The 17,782-nt window shown below is 46.5% G+C and overlaps 1 protein-coding gene across 1 annotated transcript in view; it reads right to left on the bottom strand.

The window, feature by feature from the left end:
- Positions 1-16,023, bottom strand: part of DNAAF1 (dynein axonemal assembly factor 1) — a 42,199-nt gene extending 26,176 nt beyond the window's left edge. The window contains exons 1-6 of the mRNA XM_040409922.1: positions 15,830-16,023; positions 14,074-14,161; positions 12,044-12,135; positions 8,062-8,283; positions 5,243-5,409; positions 185-306 (exon numbers count right to left, since the gene is read on the bottom strand). Of these exons, the coding sequence (XP_040265856.1) occupies positions 185-306; positions 5,243-5,409; positions 8,062-8,283; positions 12,044-12,135; positions 14,074-14,161; positions 15,830-15,941 (803 nt within the window). The 5' untranslated portion in view covers positions 15,942-16,023. The remainder of the gene's footprint in view (positions 1-184; positions 307-5,242; positions 5,410-8,061; positions 8,284-12,043; positions 12,136-14,073; positions 14,162-15,829) is intronic.
- Between the last annotated feature and the right edge of the window lie 1,759 nt (positions 16,024-17,782).

The raw sequence follows: 17,782 nt of genomic DNA on the forward strand, positions 1-17,782 counted from the left end.
TGGCAGCTCGTCTCCACCCACCATGTCAGAGAGCTGCAAACTAGATATTCAGCAAGCACACATGTAAAACTGCTAGAAAAATGCCAGATACAAGTCATATAATGGACAGAAATAGTGCTATTCCCCATTTACATACACTGTACTAGTGATTAATGCCACGTTTGTTGAAAGCATATATTTTTACCTGTCTTTTGGAAATACTGGTCTGTCGTCCAGATAGGTTAACCCTTTTAACCGTACTGTGACTACCTTTCGGTAATTAGGAATCTTCTTAATGAGTTCATTTCCCATCAGGTTTAATACATGCTGCAGGGGAAGACAGAATGATGGCAATCAATGTGAGAGGAGAAGTAGACTTCTTGTTATTTTACATTATTCACGCAGAATCTCCGGCAGACAGCTAGGAATAAAGTTGAAGATGCACGGCTTTCCGAAAATCGGAAAGAATTTGCTTGGGGTAATAAAAAAAAGTAATGGCGTACTTACCATGGAGGCAGACAACGCCACTGCTACGGGGTGTGCACACTGTAAAACCTCTTCTAATGCAACAATAAGGTTTTTATTCACCAAACACAGAGGTTTCAACGATACAAAGTCTTTATCAAGCAAGGAAGACTTCATAAAGACTTTGTATAGTCGAAATGTTGGTGCGGTTTTTCAGTGTGCATTAACTGAGGCCTGTGGGCTGGAGCCTCACACTCTGAGCATCGTTAGATTTCAAATTAATGAATCCACTGAGGTGGAGGCTCAAGTTGTGCTGCCGATTTATTGATAATATATGTACACTGAATTCCTGCCTCCTGCATTTTTCTGCAGTCACCACTAGGGGGAGCCCAGTGCATAGAGATATTTCCAGTTTCCATTAAATGGTGGCTGCAGACAACCAATTTTAGAATACGGGTATACTAGTAGAAGCACCCTGCGTCGCACGGGTATATTTCATCTATTTCATTTAATGCTTGTACAGATGTAGTACAGTTAACATGCATGTTTTATGAGACGTGTTATCTAAACTAAATGCTTTAAGCAAACACCTTCGATTGCTTTTCAATGGCTTTTGATTCAAGATAACACGATGAGCTAAGAAATTTGAGTTGAGTTTGTGTTAACCCTGCTACATCTGTATGTGTCGTTAAAAGATATCAACAGTATCCCCCATAACAGTGACCTCTACAGCACCCCGCCCCTTTAACAGTGAACTCCACAGTCCCCCACCCCTTAATACTACCCCCCCCACAGTGCCCCGCCACTGTAAAATGGGACCTCCACAGCAGCCCATCCCCTTAACAGCAGCCCGCCCCTTTAACAGTGAGTTTCACAGCACCCCACTCCCTTGACAGTGACCTCCTCAAGGGCCCGCAACCTTAACAGTGACCTCCACAGTGTCTGCCCCTTTAACAATGACCTCCACAGCCCCCTTAATAGTAACATCCACAGTGAACGCCTCTAACAGTGACCTCCACAGTGCCCCGCCCCTTTAATGCTAGGGGAACACGACGACATTTTGTCTCAACAATTTTTATATTGAGAGTCTATTGTGTTGCACTGCGACATGTGATATGCTGCGACTGCGACACGACAGTTGCAAGAAACCCATCCAAGATGGATTTTTTCTGTGACTGTCGCGTCGCAGCATGTCACATGTCGCAGTGCAACACCATAGACTATCATTATAAAAAAATTTGCGCAACATTGGTGCAACATCAATGTCACGCGACACATGTAGCAGTGTAGTTGTGTCCTATGTGTTGTGCAACTTATTGCCGTCGTCGTGTACCCTAGCCTAAAGCTGTCCTACAGCAGTAACGAAAAATGGCTGGGTTGTTATGGAAACCTGGAGTAAAACTGTGTGTATGTGGAGACTAGGGGCCTGCGAGCTTCTATTGGCTGATAAGGGTCATGTGACCGTGTATATGGCAGTTGGGATATGAAGAGAAAGACTTGCAGGCTTGTATTGGCTAATTCCAGTCATTTTTTGGGAATATCTCAGGAACGGTACGTCCTAGAGAGCCGAGACCCAGTCTCAAACCTTCCCGGAAACCTGGTGTACCTGTGTGCCAAATTTGGTGAAGATCGGTCCAGTTGTTTGGTCGCGCATAAAGAACAGACAGAAACTCATTGTGTACCAGAATGTTACCTCCACAGTATTCTTTCCCAGATAGTAAGTGATATGTGCACCAAGTTTAGTAGAAATTGATCGATGAGTTTTTGAGTTACAGAGCAATATGTGTGTAGCAAAAACAGTTGGAGCATAAAAACTCCATGCAGCTGCGGTGTAGGGGCGTATGACCCCACAAGATTTATTTCCAGGTAGCAAGGGATGTGTATACCAAGTTTAGTTGAAATCGATGGTTGCGTTTTTGAGTGATCACGGAACATACATACACATATAGTGCTGCCCATAATTATTCATACCCCTGGCAAATTTTGACTTAAAGTTACTTTTATTCAACCAGCAAGTAATTTTTTTACGGGAAATGACATAGGTGTCTCCCAAAAGATAATAAGACGATGTACAAGAGGCATTATTGTGGGGAAAACATTTCTCAGCTTTTATTTACATTTGAGCAAAAAGTGTCCAGTCCAAAATTATTCATACCCTTCACAAACTGTCACAGTCTGTGGGAAAATCAAAAGCATCCTAATTACCCTGATTAATTGGGAACAGCTGTTTTAATCAACTCAACAGGTGAAAAACAGCAGCTCTCTGCAGTTGGTTTGTGGACAGTCATGGCTAAGACAAAGGAGCTCAGTGAGGACCTGCGGCTGCGCATTGTGGCTGCTCACAAGTCAGGAAAGGGCTACAAGGCCATTTCTAAATGTTTTCAAGTTCCAGTGGCTACAGTGCAAATTATTATTAAAAAAAATACAAGATGTTCCGAACTGTGGAAAATCTCAGAGGACGTGGTCGGAAGCCAAAAGTGACACCTGTGCTGGCCAGGAGGATAGTTAGAGAGGTGAAAAAGAATCCAAGGATCACCACCAAGGCTATCCTGGTGAATGTGGGCTCTGCTGGTGGCAATGTCTCAAGGCAGACAATCCAACGGACACTGCACAATGCTGGGTTCCACCGATGCAGACCAAGAAGGACGCCACTTCTCCAGATAAGGCACACAAAAGCTCGCTTGGCCTTTGCAAAAGCTCATCTGGACAAAGAAGAAGACTTCTGGTCATCTGTGTTATGGTCAGATGAAACAAAAATGTAATTGTTTGGTCACAATGATGTTTCCTTCATTTGGCGTAAAAAAGGAGAAGCCTACAACCCAAAGAACACCATCCCCACTGTCAAACATGGTGGTGGGAACCTAATGCTTTGGGGGGGGGGGGGGGGGGTTTCAGCCAATCGACCAGGGAACCTAATCACAGTAAACGGCACCATGAAAAAAGAGCAATACATGAGGATTCGCAACGACAACATCAGGCAGTCTGCAGAGAAACTTGGCCTTGGGCACCAGTGGATATTTCAGCATGACAATGACCCAAAACACACAGCAAAAGTGGTGAAGAAATGGTTAGCAGACAACAACATTCACGTTTTGGAGTGGCCCAGCCAGAGTCCAGACTTGAATCCAATTGAGAATCTGTGGAGGGAGCTAAAGATCAGGGTGATGGCAAGAAGACCCTCCAACCTGAAAGATTTGGAGCTCATTGCTAAAGATGAATGGGCAAAAATACCTGTGGAGACATGCAAAAAGCTGGTCTGCAATTATAGGAAGCGTTTGATTGCTGTAATAGAAGATAAAGGCTTTTCTATTATTGAGAAGGGTACGAATAATTTTGAACTGGACACTTTTTGCTCAAATGTAAATAAAAGCTGAGAAATGTTTCCCCCACAATAATGCCTCCTGTACATCGTCTTCTTATCTTTTGGGAGACACCGATGTCATTTCCCGTCAAAAAATTACTTGCTGGTTGAATAAAAGTAACTAAGTCAAAATTTGCCAGGGGTATGAATAATTCTGGGCAGCACTGTATATACGTCCTTCTTTACATATATATAGATTGTGTGTGAGGCGGCTATTGGGGGAAGATTTATCAATGTATTGATGCCAGTTGTCAAGAAATACGATGCTCAGACTGAACACCATATTTCTAAAGCAACTTTTTTGCTTTTTCCACAACACAGAAGTCGGATAAAGTGGGCAAAAGTGTGACTGTTTTTTATTAAAAGGCCTCTGTCAGCAGATTTGTCCCTATGGCACTGGCTGACCTGTTACATGTGCGCTTGGCAGCTGAAGGCATCTGTGTTGGTCCCATGTTCATATAGGCCCGCAATGCTTAGAAAAATATATATTTATATGCAAATGAGCCTCTAGGAGCAACGGGGGTGTTGCCATTACACCTAGAGACTCTGCTCTCTCTGCACCCTCTCTACTTTGATTGACAGGGCCAGACAGTGAAAACATCATCACACGTGGCCCTGTTGCAGAGAGAGTTGAGCATCTAGGTGTAACATACACTTGCATAAAACATAGAAATCCATATACTTAAGCAGCATTAAATCACACAGGATGATCTCCACAGGTCTGTCACATTATAGTACATATAACTTGCAATAAAAACTCCCAAGCTGTGAAGAAAGGTAATCAATCACAGCCCACAGTCAAAATATATAAAGTGCATAGTGCCTCAGCTCAGGGAAGATGAATGCAATAAAGATGAATACAGACCAAAACAGTCCTGGATCCCAACACGTGCTTCGCGGTCGCTTTCTCAAGTGTATGTTACACCTAGATACTCAACTCTCTCTGCAACTGTGATTAACAGGGCCACGTGTGATGATGTTTTCATTGCCAGGCCCTGTCAATCAAAGTAGAGAGGGTGCGGCAGTTGCAGAGAGAGCAGAGTCTCTAGGTGTAATGGCAACACCCCCGTTGCTCCTAGAGGCTCATTTGCATATAAATATATATTTTTCTCAGCAATGCGGACACATATGAACATAGGACCAACACAGATGCCTTCAGCTTCCAAGCGCCCATGTAACAGGTCAGCCAGTGTCATAGGGACAGATCTGTTGACAGATGCCCTTTAAAAGATTCCTCCGTTAATTAAAAAATGTTTAAGTCCATCAAAAATCTCACTGGGTTCCCCATGATACCAGTGAATTTCCAAAATTAAGAAGTACTTCCAAATGCTGGTACAAGAAAATACCCATACAACAAACCAAAGGCACATGTCTCACAGACGCCTGGTACTGAAAGTCACCCGTGCATGAACGGTACTTGCCTCTAGGACAACTTACCAAGTTTGGCATCTTCTCAAGGATGTCGATTACGGCAGGATCATCCAGTTTATTGTGAGATACATCAAGGATGCTAATGCTGTGGCACTGCTGTAGGTGCTGCACATCTTCTACTGTCTGTAACCGATTGTGAGAGATCTGTAGAGTGTTCAGAACTGGAAGACAAGCTGGAAACAAACACAACGGGGGAGATTTATCAAACTGCCGTAAAGGGAAACTACAGTAGCTTAGTTGCCCATAGCAACCAATCAGATTCCACCTTTCATTTCTCACAGGTCCTTTGGAAAATGAAAGGTGAAATCTGATTGGTTGCTATGGGCAACTAAGCCAGTTCTACTTTACGCCAATTTTGATAAATCTCCTCCAATGACATTAAAACAGAATCACGTTAGAATTGAGCTCCAGACTTTTTCCACATCCCCTGATCATGCGCCATGGTGGTCCCCATACCTCCCACACACTGGAGAGAGCGGTGCACACGCCAGGCCTACGCTCTTCTTTCTTCTCCTCCCTATTTTATCATCCCTATGCTTACACATCCAGGTCAAGGAAACTTAATTCTCCAAACTGGAGGTGGTTCCAGTATTCTACACCATATAAGGGTTTGTGCCAAGTTTTTATCCCCAAACCAATCTGATCGGTGGGTGGTCACAGGACCCCCGTGTTTCCTGGAGCAGCAGTCAAGGATGCGCACTAACACTCAATTCAACTCTCTGGGACTTCTGAAGAGAAGTAAAGGCAATCTCCAGTGCTGGACCACCGCCGCTCTATTCGTACGGGAAGATACAGGACCCCCCAATCATGATCAATGGGGGTTCCTAGCAGTTGGACCCCCACAGAGCAGTCTCATTCCCTATCCTGAGGGTAAGTTTAAATCTTTGTATAACCCGTTTAAAGGGGTTGTCCAAGATACAGATATTGATGACCTACCTTCCAGATAGGTCATCAATATCAGATCAGTGGGAGTCTAACACCCAGCACCCCCATTAATCAGCTGTTTTGGGCAGCTGCTCCGCTGGAAACGATACTGTGTACGGAGATGGGGGCAGACGGCTCCATACACTATGTAGTGGCCATGCAGGGGTCCTACAGCTCAGCTCCCATTTAAGTGAATGGTGGTTGAGATGTAGTACGCTGACGCTGGAAACCCCACAGTGTACGAGGCGTTCTGCTTCCACTCAGGACCCCGTCAGACTCTGGTGCCGCAGCAGCCATAAACAGCTGATTGTTGGGTTGCTGGATGTCGGACCGCCACCGATCTGATACTAATCACCCATCCAGAGGAGAGGTCGTCAATATATGTAGCCTGGAGAAACTGTTTAAAGGGGTTCTCCAGCCTTTTTAATATTGATGATGACCTATCCTCAGCATAGGTCATCAATATCAGATCGGCGGGGTCAGACATCCCACACCCCCGCCGATCAGCTGTATGAGGAGATGGCGTGCACTGTGCCCTGTCCGCTGCTGCTGCTGTCCCATAGACATACAGCAGCGAGCAGAAAGAGAGAAGGTAGATTGCACGTGCCCACAACGCGCCATCTCCTCAAACAGCTGATCTTCGGGGGTGCTGATCTAAGGATAGGTCATCAATATGAAAAAGCCCAGAGAACCTCTTTAAGTATTACTATATAAAATGTGATAAATACATAGTCCTTTATTAAACAGAAATACGCCTGAATGAGACATATTTCTGGAGCAGATTGCAGCGCAAAGGTCCTTTGTGCCGCAATCTGCGACTTCTCCTCGCTCACGTCGGGTCTAAGAAAGTGGGCGCGGCGTGGGCAGAGAAGGGGACAGGCCGTCATGCCCATCTCATTCACCATTTTCTAGGCCTATTTTAGGCGTGGAAAATGGTCTTACAAGGAAGCTGTCTTACATTTAGAAGCGGAGGTGGATCCGTCGAAGTTATGAAGAGGCTGGCGCCTCTACATAACTGCAGCGGATTCACCGCCAGGTATAGAGCTTATTAAGACCGGCATCTAAAACATCGGTCTTAATAAATGCACCCCATAGTCCATGTATGACTGCAAGTAGTGAGTGCAGACCACAGCTAGCCATACACTTGACGTCCCTTCAGCCAACAGCGATTTCTTCCAACTAATGCATGCATTTTTTTTTTAAACGAGGAAAGCGAAATAAACCAATGGCAGACAGATAAGAGAGCTGGAACAAAAGATGAAGCCTGTCGAAATCCAACCTGCCCAATTCTGCCTTCACCTAACATCTGCTGTCCAGGTATAGGCAAGAGACTGCATACACAATGGATGGCCATTCTCGCCAAAATATGGTGGGTTCGACCAATTTTTATCTAATGTGAAAGGCCAGCTTAAAGTGAATCTATCGCTTCGATTTTGGACCATTATCTACAATAATACATGAGTAGTACTGCGGATATGGAGTCGATATTTTATTTTCCTGCTGCATTGAAATACATTGTCAGGACTTCAGCGCACGTTATGCATTATGTAAGAACAGCACAGCAGTCCTGACTCTGTATTTCAGTGCAGCTTTGAATGCTGACAACAGGGAATCGGGGGGCAGTAGAAAAAAAATAAATGGTGATATGGACTCCTTATCTGCAACACTACTCATATATTTCTGAAGATAATAGTCCAGAGTTGGTATGACAGATTCCGTTTTACGGACAAGAATAGGCCTTTCTATAATAGGCCTCCTGTTCCCTTCCGCAAATTGCGGAAGGCACACAGGCGCCATCTGTGTCTTGCGGATCCACAAGCCCTAAGACAGATCCATAAAGTTTCCACTAACACCCCTCAGTACTCATAAACCTACAGATGAATCCCGAGCTCAGCACTCACATAGGTTTTCTATAGTTCTGATGTCATTGTTGGACAGGTTGAGGGAGTCCAGTTTTTGAAGGTGTTCAAGATTCTCGATTTGGTGAAGGAGGTTCTGATGTAAAAAAAGACAACGTAGTTCGGTCTGCGCTTCCAGATTCTCAATCTTCTGCAGACCATTACATTCCAGCCAAAGGCATTTCAGGCCTGTGTATTCCTCCAGATTTTCCAAACGCAGAAAACCTAAAGTGCGGAGAACAAAACTAATATTAGGATCAGTCCAATGCTTAAAGGAAAATGCACATGTCTGTAAAAACGGTTTTAGGACATCAAAAAATGTAAAAAAAAAGCCTCTTCATCATGAGGATGAAATGTAAAGGTACAAGGGATAGCACGTCACTGAAGGATTGTTCATTAGGACCCGACCTACGCAAGAACCAGTTATGAATGATTTTTTTTCCATTTACAAGTCTTGTAGTTGTGCTTTTTGCCTCATGCACTACCTCTCTGTTAAACCTCTCCTTGACCCATTACAATCTGGTTTCTGCACTCTATACCCTACTGAAACTGCCCTCAACAAAGTGACAGAAGAGCTGCTGACGACCAAACACAACAGTGACTTTTCTCTGCTCATTCTTCTAGACCTCTGCAGCATTTGACACTGTAGACCACCATCTCCTACTCACCATCTCCTACTCACCAGCTCCTACTCACCAGCTCCTACTCACCAGCTCCTACTCACCAGCTCCTACTCACCAGCTCCTACTCACCAGCTCCTACTCACCAGCTCCCGTTTAAGGGCTCTTTCACACTTGCGTTCTTGTCTTCCGGCATAGAGTTCCGTCGTCGGGGCTCTATGCCGGAAGAATCCTGATCAGGATTATCCTAATGCATTCTGAATGGAGAGAAATCCGTTCAGGATGCATCAGGATGTCTTCAGTTCCGGAACGGAACGTTTTTTGGCCGGAGAAAATACCGCAGCATGCTGCGCTTTTTGCTCCGGCCAAAAATCCGGAAGACTTGCCGCAAGGCCGGATCCGGAATTAATGCCCATTGAAAGGCATTGATCCGGATCCGGCCTTAAGCTAAACGTCGTTTCGGCGCATTGCCGGAGCCGACATTTAGCTTTTTCAGAGTGGTTACCATGGCTGCCGGGACGCTAAAGTCCTGGCAGCCATGGTAAAGTGTAGCGGGGAGCGGGGGAGCAGTGTACTTACCGTCCGTGCGGCTCCCCGGGCGCTCCAGAGTGACGTCAGGGCGCCCCATGCGCATGGATCATGTGATCACATGGATCACGTCATCCATGCGCATGGGGCGCTCTGACGTCATTCTGGAGCGCCCCGGGAGCCGCACGGACTGTAAGTATACCGCTCCCCCGCTCCCCGCTCCTACTATGGCAACCAGGACTTTAATAGCGTCCTGGGTGCCATAGTAACACTGAACGCATTTGGAAGACGGTTCCGTCTTCAAATGCTTTCAGTACACTTGCGTTTTTCAGGATCCGGCGTGTAATTCCGGCAAGTGGAGTACACGCCGGATCCGGACAACGCAAGTGTGAAAGAGGCCTAACCTCTCTGGCCGCCCTTTTATTGTATGGTTCCCTGGCTCTACCTCCCCTCCTCTCCCTCTTGTTGTTGGGGTTCCCCAGGGCTCAGTCCTAGGTCCTCTCCTCTTTCCTCTCTACACAGCCCCGATCCAACAGACTATGAGCAGATTTTATATTCGGTGCCATCTCTATGCTGATGACACCAACCAGGTAACTACCATAGCGGCAGACCATGCGACTGCTATGGGGCCCAGGGCAAGAGGGGGCCCAGTCTTAGTTGGGATTATCTCCTCTTCTACTGTAGGTAAAAGCTTGGTCAGGACTCTACCCTCTAAGGGTCCATTCACACGTCTGTATGTGTTTTGCGGATCCGCAAAACAAGGACACCGGCAATGTGCGTTCCGCATTTTGTGGACCGCACATCGCCGGCACTCTCATAGAAAATGCCTTTTCTTGTCCGCAATTGCGGACAAGAATAGGACATGTTCTATTTTTTTGCGGATCCGAAAGTGCGGATCCGCAAATGTGGATGCAGACAGCACATTCCGGTCCCATTAAAAATGAATGCGGAACAGGTGCGGACCAATTTTGCGGACGTGTGAATGGACCCTAAAGGAACAATCTTTAGCAAATGAGGCAGTGGAAAAATGGCCCAAGGGTCATTGAAAGGGGGTTAGGCGGAAACCCTTCTGTCCTGTGTGGGGGGCTGGTTTGATCCTTGCTATGGGGCCCTTACTTCTCTATGTACTCCACTGACACCAACGATACACTTTATCTGGTGACCTCACCCCTGCTGTATTACAGAACACCAGTGACTGAATCTTGTGCTTTCACCATCTACTAACCTAAACCCGATATCTCATCTCAGTGTGCGGCACCTCCATCACGCCTAGGCAGCACGTTGTCTCAGTCTTATGTTTGACACTAATCTTTTCTTCACCCCTATATTCAGTTTCTTGCCCACTCATGCCACCTGCACCTCAAAAATATTTCCAGAACCTGCCCCTTTCTTACTGTGGAAATAACAAAAACTCTCATTGTCGCCCTGATCCATTCCCGTCTTGATTGTAACTAATTACTAATTGCCCTCCCCCTCACCAGAATTTCCCCCCCAACCTATACTGAACGCAGCAGCCAGGCTAATCTATCTGTCTGTCCGTTACTCCGATGCCTCAGCCCTGTGCCAGTCACTACTCCGATGCCTCAGCCCTGTGCCCGTCACTACTCCGATGCCTCAGCCCTGTGCCAGTCACTACTCCGATGCCTCAGCCCTGTGCCAGTCACTACTCCGATCCCTTAGCCCTGTGCCAGTCACTACTACGATGCCTCAGCCGTGTGCCAGTCACTACTACGATGCCTCAGCCGTGTGCCAGTCACTACTCCGATGCCTCAGCCGTGTGCCAGTCACTACTCCGATGCCTCAGCCGTGTGCCAGTCACTACTCCGATGCCTCAGCCGTGTGCCAGTCACTACTCCGATGCCTCAGCCGTGTGCCAGTCACTACTCCGATGCCTCAGCCGTGTGCCAGTCACTACTCCGATGCCTCAGCCCTGTGCCAGTTATTGCACTGGTTGCTCATACAGTACAGGATTCAATTCAACCTTCTCATTCTCAATCACAAAGCTCTACACAGTGCTGCACCCCCTACATCTCTTCCTTCATTTCTGTCTACCACCCTACCTGTACCAATGAAGTAGTAGTGAAGGAAGACTGTTCTTTTAATCCATCTTTTGGCAGTCCAAACACATGTGATGTTTCGGCTATACCTTATCCTTCCTCAAGCTTCAGGTAGGCTACGGTATCACCAAAACGTTGCATGTGTTCGGACTGCCAAACTTTAGCTTAAAAGAACACTCTTCCTTCACTACTACTTCATTGGTGCTGCCTCCATCTCTTTATTTTGTTCCATGAAGGAGCCGCTTGGACAGAACTCCTCCTTACCGTCCTACCCATGCTCTCCGTTCAGCAATGACATCCGCCATAATCTGAACCTCTCACTTCCGTCTCCAAGACTTCTCCCGAGCTGCACCAGTTCTCTGGAACGCCCTACCCCAAGCAATAAGGTCAATTAACCACATCCAGTTTTAGGTGCTTCCTAAAAACCCATCTTTTTAGTTTAGCCTATCACATCCGTTGATCTAACTCTCCTCCATCCACCCGAACCCCCATCATCATTCTGAACCTGATCCATCAGTATCCACCACACCCCATGTACTCAGAAGCACTACAGATACCAGCTGGTGACGGCTCAGGCAGCCTTATATCTTCTCCCCTATTGTGTTAGGATGGCCGGACCATTGTATAAAACTCGCACTTCTTACCTTGTGTCACCCCTATCTCCTCGTAGACTGTAAGCTCTTGCGAGCAGGGCCCTCATTCCTCTTTTGTTGACTTGCTTGCTGCTATTTTATGACTGTTTGTACATAAACCCCCCCGACTGTACAGGATTAGGATTACCTTTGTAGTGTAGGTACAAGGTGTCGTTGAGATATGGTGTGACATACAATTTCTGCTGCTTGCACAGTTCTCTCAAGTACTTTTTGGTTATCCTAGGACAAGACAAAAGGGATGAGAAAATAATCGTTATGTAATTATTATCCAATCAGAAAAAACTAAAGCTACGTTTACGGCTGTGTTGCTTGTGAAACATGGTCCCTGGGATGGCCACAATTCCTGGACCGGCCGCGGCTTGTCGGAGCCAAACTCACTGCATCGTAGTCACCCATGATGTGAGTTCCCGCCGTACCGCGGCGAGTCTACTGTCCTATAGCATCACTTACATGCAGGTCGGTAGACCTGGAGCTCACAGCATTATAAGTCACTAAGATGCAGTGAGTTCAACTCGCACAAGCCTCGCTTAGTCCAGGAAATGCAGAGGTCACAAGGACCATGTTTCGTGGACCACATGCGGTTGTTTGAAAGCAGGGCCTGCAAACTAAAGCCACACATAGCGCAGCCGTCAGCCGGTCACTCGGTCTTCACCCTCTACTCCCATTCTCCAAACGTGTACGCTCAGCCAAGTGTGCACGTCTGTTTCAATGGAGAGAATGGGACGAGCTATAGCCAAACATTTCTACCGCATCTTATCCCCAGCTGAAGTCCAACATGCCTGATCCTCTTGTTGGGAGGCCTCTGATAAGCATTAAATCACTGGTGGATCCAGTCAATACTGAAGTGATCAGTTTGCCCATAGTACCACCGCGGTGGAATTGAAGCATTAGGCCTCATGCACACATTGTGGTCTTCAAACTGCGGATAGCGGCCGTGTGCTGTCTGCATTTTTTGGCAGACCTATATAAGTGAATGGGTCCGTGTGTGAAAAGCAGAGAATGCAGATCGGACGTTGACTAAAATTAGGGTCATGTGCACGAGACTTTAGGCAACCGGATGTATTTTGCAGTCCATGTCGCATCTGCAATTTTTGCTCCACATTTTGAGGACAAGTATAGGACACATTCTCTTTGCAGAACAGACCTATGGAAGCGGAAAGCACACAAACCATCCGTGTGCTTTCTGCATCTGTATGTCCGTTCTGCAGGAAGATCACAGACCCATTGAAGTCAATGGGTCCATACAAAAAAACGTGGACGCACACGGACACGGTCGTGTGCATGAGACCTTACACAGCGATCTGTTTTATATCAATGTTCTGTGTATACACTGTGTGGTCATGGCGGTTTATCCAGGGAGAAAGTTGCTCTTTGGAACCAGTCTCCGGTCTGGTTATCCGATGAGGGTCCTGAATGAAGGCCGTGTTGGTCCATGAACGCAAAGGATAGGTAACAAATGTACGATCCCTGGGGGTCCAACTGCTGGGAACAGGGTTCTGAGTCCCCTATGTGATTGGAGAGGTGATACATGACCATTCAATGTCTATGGGACAACAGAGTATAGGAGTAAATGGAGTGGAAGCTCAACTGCAGCTCTAGTCATACTCCGTATTTGTGACCAGTGGAGATGGATTTCCCCCCCCCCATGATCAGACAATTATGTTTAAATCTTGGAACAAATTTATTCAAATAAAATCCTACATTTAAAATAGTTTCAATAGCCATTTGGCTGCTGGGAAAATCTGTGTAATGCTATAGCAATACTTTAAATGTACTTCTAGAACCTCGCTAGGATATGGCCCCATCGTCTGATAGGAGCAGGTCCTACCTATGGGACCTGCATCTATCTTGTAATCTGAGCTGGTAAAGTGAAGGAGGCCTCCATTCATTTCTATGGGGCCGCCGAAAATACCTGAGTGCTTCCATTCAGCTGGCTATTTTCAGTGGCCCCATAGAAATGATTGGAGAGCGGCTGCGCATGCGCAGTTCACCCTCCTTCACTTTGCCGGCTCAGTTTATGAGATAGATGGGGGACCCGCACCCATCAGACAATGGGGCATATCCTAGCGATATGCCCCGATTGTCTGAGATGGGAATACCCCTTTAATCCTGCATGCAGCAGTAGGGAGTGTATGGGGTAAATGTACAGATAGTTACCTGAGGCCACTGTCCTTCTCCTGCGGAGTACTTTCCGAGCTCATTAGGTCTTTGTGATCCCCACTTTCAGTACAGATGGGGTTTTCACCTTTGAGAAATGAGTAAGAATTATTAAATGACACAGTTTTGATGAGAAGCAAAAACAGTTGTAAATTTCTTCAAGAAAGCGGACGTGGATATCAGTGAAAGTATATGTCATTTCATTTTTGTAATGTGTCGGGGGCAGTGAGTATATCTGTCCTGTAATACAATTTCTTAAGGGAATATGTACATTTTTATTAGAGAACTGTATGTAAAGACGACCTTCTAATGGAGGGTATCCAAGGAGAATCCATGTTCAGCTGAACGCTGAAGACGCCAGATAACTGTATGATGGGGAGGCTTCTCAGCCTGCCTCTGGTCTCCCTGCACAAGCCTCTGGTCTCCCTGCACAAGCCTCTGGTCTCACTGCACAAGCCTCTGGTCTCACTGCACAAGCCTCTGGTCTCACTGCACAAGCCTCTGGTCTCACTGCACAAGCCTCTGGTCTCCCTGCACAAGCCTCTGGTCTCCCTGCACAAGCCTCTGGTCTCCCTGCACAAGCCTCTGGTCTCCCTGCACAAGCCTCTGGTCTCCCTAAATGTGGAGGTTAAAGGGATTTTCTGGGAGTAGAATACTGATGACCTATCCTCAGGGTAGGTCATCAATATCAGAATGGAGGGGGTCTGACCCCCAGCATCATTGCCGATCAGCTGTTTGAAGACACCGTGGTGCACCGGTGAGTGCTCCGGCCTTATTTTAGGACACTGACATCACGTTCATCGGTCACGGAGCCAAAGTGCAGCTCGGTCCCATTCAAGTGAATGGGCCTGAGCTGCAATACCAAGCACAGCCGCTATACAATGTACCATAAGCTGCGAGGAGGCCGCAGCCTCTTCAAACAGCTGATCGGTGCCGGGTGTCGTAATCTTACCAATCTGATAGTGATGACCTGTCCTGAGGGCAGGTCATCAATATCTTACTCCCAGGAAGACCCCTTTTCTATACCAGTACAGTGTTAGAAGACGTCAGGGAGCTGCTCTTATACGGTTGATCTCTGCTATATGATGAATCATGTGGAAGGAAATCTATAAGATTCCTCATAAACCAAGTTTGCAACACTTTTTCAATGGGCTGGTACAGTGTATAACACGAGCTACAGTGTAATCTAAGATAAAACCGCCATATGGGAAAAAAAAAAAGACACGTGTTTAACCCTTCTCAGACCTGGCTGATTGATCCAGAGGAAATTAACTCAAACTGTAGCCACCTTTGCCTCATGGTAAAAAAAAATCTGACTGAACCCACAAAATAAGGATACATTCACATGATAGCTGATAAATGAATAATGTCTGGGGTCCAACACCTGGAACCCCCACTGATTACGGAAACAAGTGTCCCTACCTAGGACCCCTATATGAATGGTGCAACAAGTCAGACAGGTCCTCCTGATGCAGATGCTGTTATTATGTCAAGGACCCCTTCACGAATTGCTTTAAAATCAACCCAACTTTAATCCCCAGTGATTATTATTATTTTTTTTTATTTTTTTTTTATGGATCAGGGGCAAAAAAAACAGCAAGAATAGTCCAACCAACAGTATCAGTGTAACAACCAATCAGAATCCAGCTTTCATTTCAGTCTGGACGTTTTAAAAATGAAAGCAGCCATCTGATTGGTTGACAGTGACACTATTGGTCAGTGCTATGTCTGTGCATTTATACAAACCGTCACTTACCGGGCAGGGTCACATCTCCGGTACATGTCACTGCTGGGACCGTACAGTCCTTCTCCCGGTTGCACTCCTCTTGCTTTTCTGCGGCCGGACACTGTTCTATCAGTGGCTGCATTTTACCCTCCCGAAAACGGAAACCGACAAAATGACTTGTAGGTAAATCTGCTCCTCACAGTCTGCACATAGGAGAAACTTTTAGCGGCGTTTAATTCGGATAAACTCTGCGCGTCCGGCGTTACCATGGAAACTAACGACGCCTATCCCATCAGCCACCGCGGAGCCACAGTGTCTTCCTTAGCAACGACAGCCCTTGGTAACGACAAAAAGAGGCTCCGCGCGGAGACTCCTCCCACAGCCAGCGGCGCATGCGCCCGGGCGTCGCTCCTAGTCTGGGACAAGACGGAGACGTTATTGTCAGTGGTTTGCCCCCAGCAGTCCTGTATCAGCAAGACAGTCACAGCTGAAAAGCAGTATAGGAAAAGATGGCGGCTTTCTACTCAAAACAGCCCCACTCCTGTCCACAGGTTGCCTGTGGTATTACAGCTTATCCCCCTTCACTTCAGTGGAGCTGAGCTGCCGTAGGAGGCGCAACCCATGGACAGGTGTGGGGCTGTTTTTTGGAAGGTGGCAGCCATCTTTTTCTAGTCCTGGCGAACCCATTAGGGCTAATGCACACAAACGTATTTTCTTTCCGCTTCCGTTCAGGTTTTTTTTTTTGCGGACCGTATGCGGAACCATTCACTTCAATGAGTCCGCAAAAACAACGGAAGGTACTCCATGTGCATTCCATTTCCGCAAAAAAGTAGTGCATGTCCTATTATTGTCCGCAAATCACGGTCCGAGGCCCCATTCAAGTCAATGGGTCAGCAAAAAATACGGAACGCACACGGAACACGTCATCCGTATTTCGTGGCTTCATACTGTAGAAATGCGATGTGCAGCCCATATTGCTCATGTGTTTGGTGATTAATAATTTACTGTTTCCGATCCGCAAAAAACGGATCACATATGGAAACCATACGGATATGTTTTGTGGAATAACGGAACAGAAGAGGACTTGAATCAGAGAAAAAAAAACCTCAGATACGGAGCAACGGATCCGTGAAAAACAGACCGCAAAACAACAACGGTCGTGTGCATGAGCCCGAAGGCCTCATGCACATGACCGTATGTATTTTGCGATCCGCAAAAAATACGGATGAAGTCCGTGTGCATTCTGTATTTTGCCGAACTGAACATCTGGCCCCTAATAGAACAGTCCTATCCTTTTTGCGAACCCATTGAAATTAATGGTTCTGTATACGGTCAGCAAAAAAAACGGAACGTACATGGAAAGAAAATAAGTTTGTGTGCATTAGCCCTAACCCGGAGGCGTTTGCGTTTTTCGCTTTGTGCTCCCCGCCTTTTTTGTTTTCCCGCTCACATGGCCGTACGAGGGCTTGTTTCTTGTGGGACAAGTTGTACTTTCCAACGCCACCATGTAATATTGCGTATGATGTAGTGGGAACCGGGAAACAAAAACCAATTAGAGTGGGGGAAAAAGCAATTCCACAGTTTTATGGGTTTTTTATTTACGACATTCAGTGCAATAAAACCGACCAGTTACCCGAATTCTACAGGTCGGCAGATAGTTCTTCTTGCGTTTTGACCTTGGGAAAAAAATCCGTTTTATGTTTTGTTATTTCAGGATCAGGAGGCGTTCTTGGGATTCAAATTAAAGAGGACCTTTCACCGATTATTACACTATGAACTAAGTATACATACATGTAGAGCGGCGCCCGGGGATCTCACTGCACTTACTATTATCCCCGGGCGCCGCTCCGTTCTCCCGCTATGCCCTCCGGTATCTCCGCTCACTAAGTTATAGTAGGCGGAGATACCAGTCCCTAAGTTATGGTAGGCGGAGTCTGCCCTAGCGCTGGCCAATCGCAGCGCAGAGCTCACAGCCTGGGAGGT

This window comes from Bufo bufo, chromosome 10 (genome assembly GCF_905171765.1).
Source record: "Bufo bufo chromosome 10, aBufBuf1.1, whole genome shotgun sequence".
Taxonomy (NCBI): Eukaryota; Metazoa; Chordata; class Amphibia; order Anura; family Bufonidae; genus Bufo; species Bufo bufo.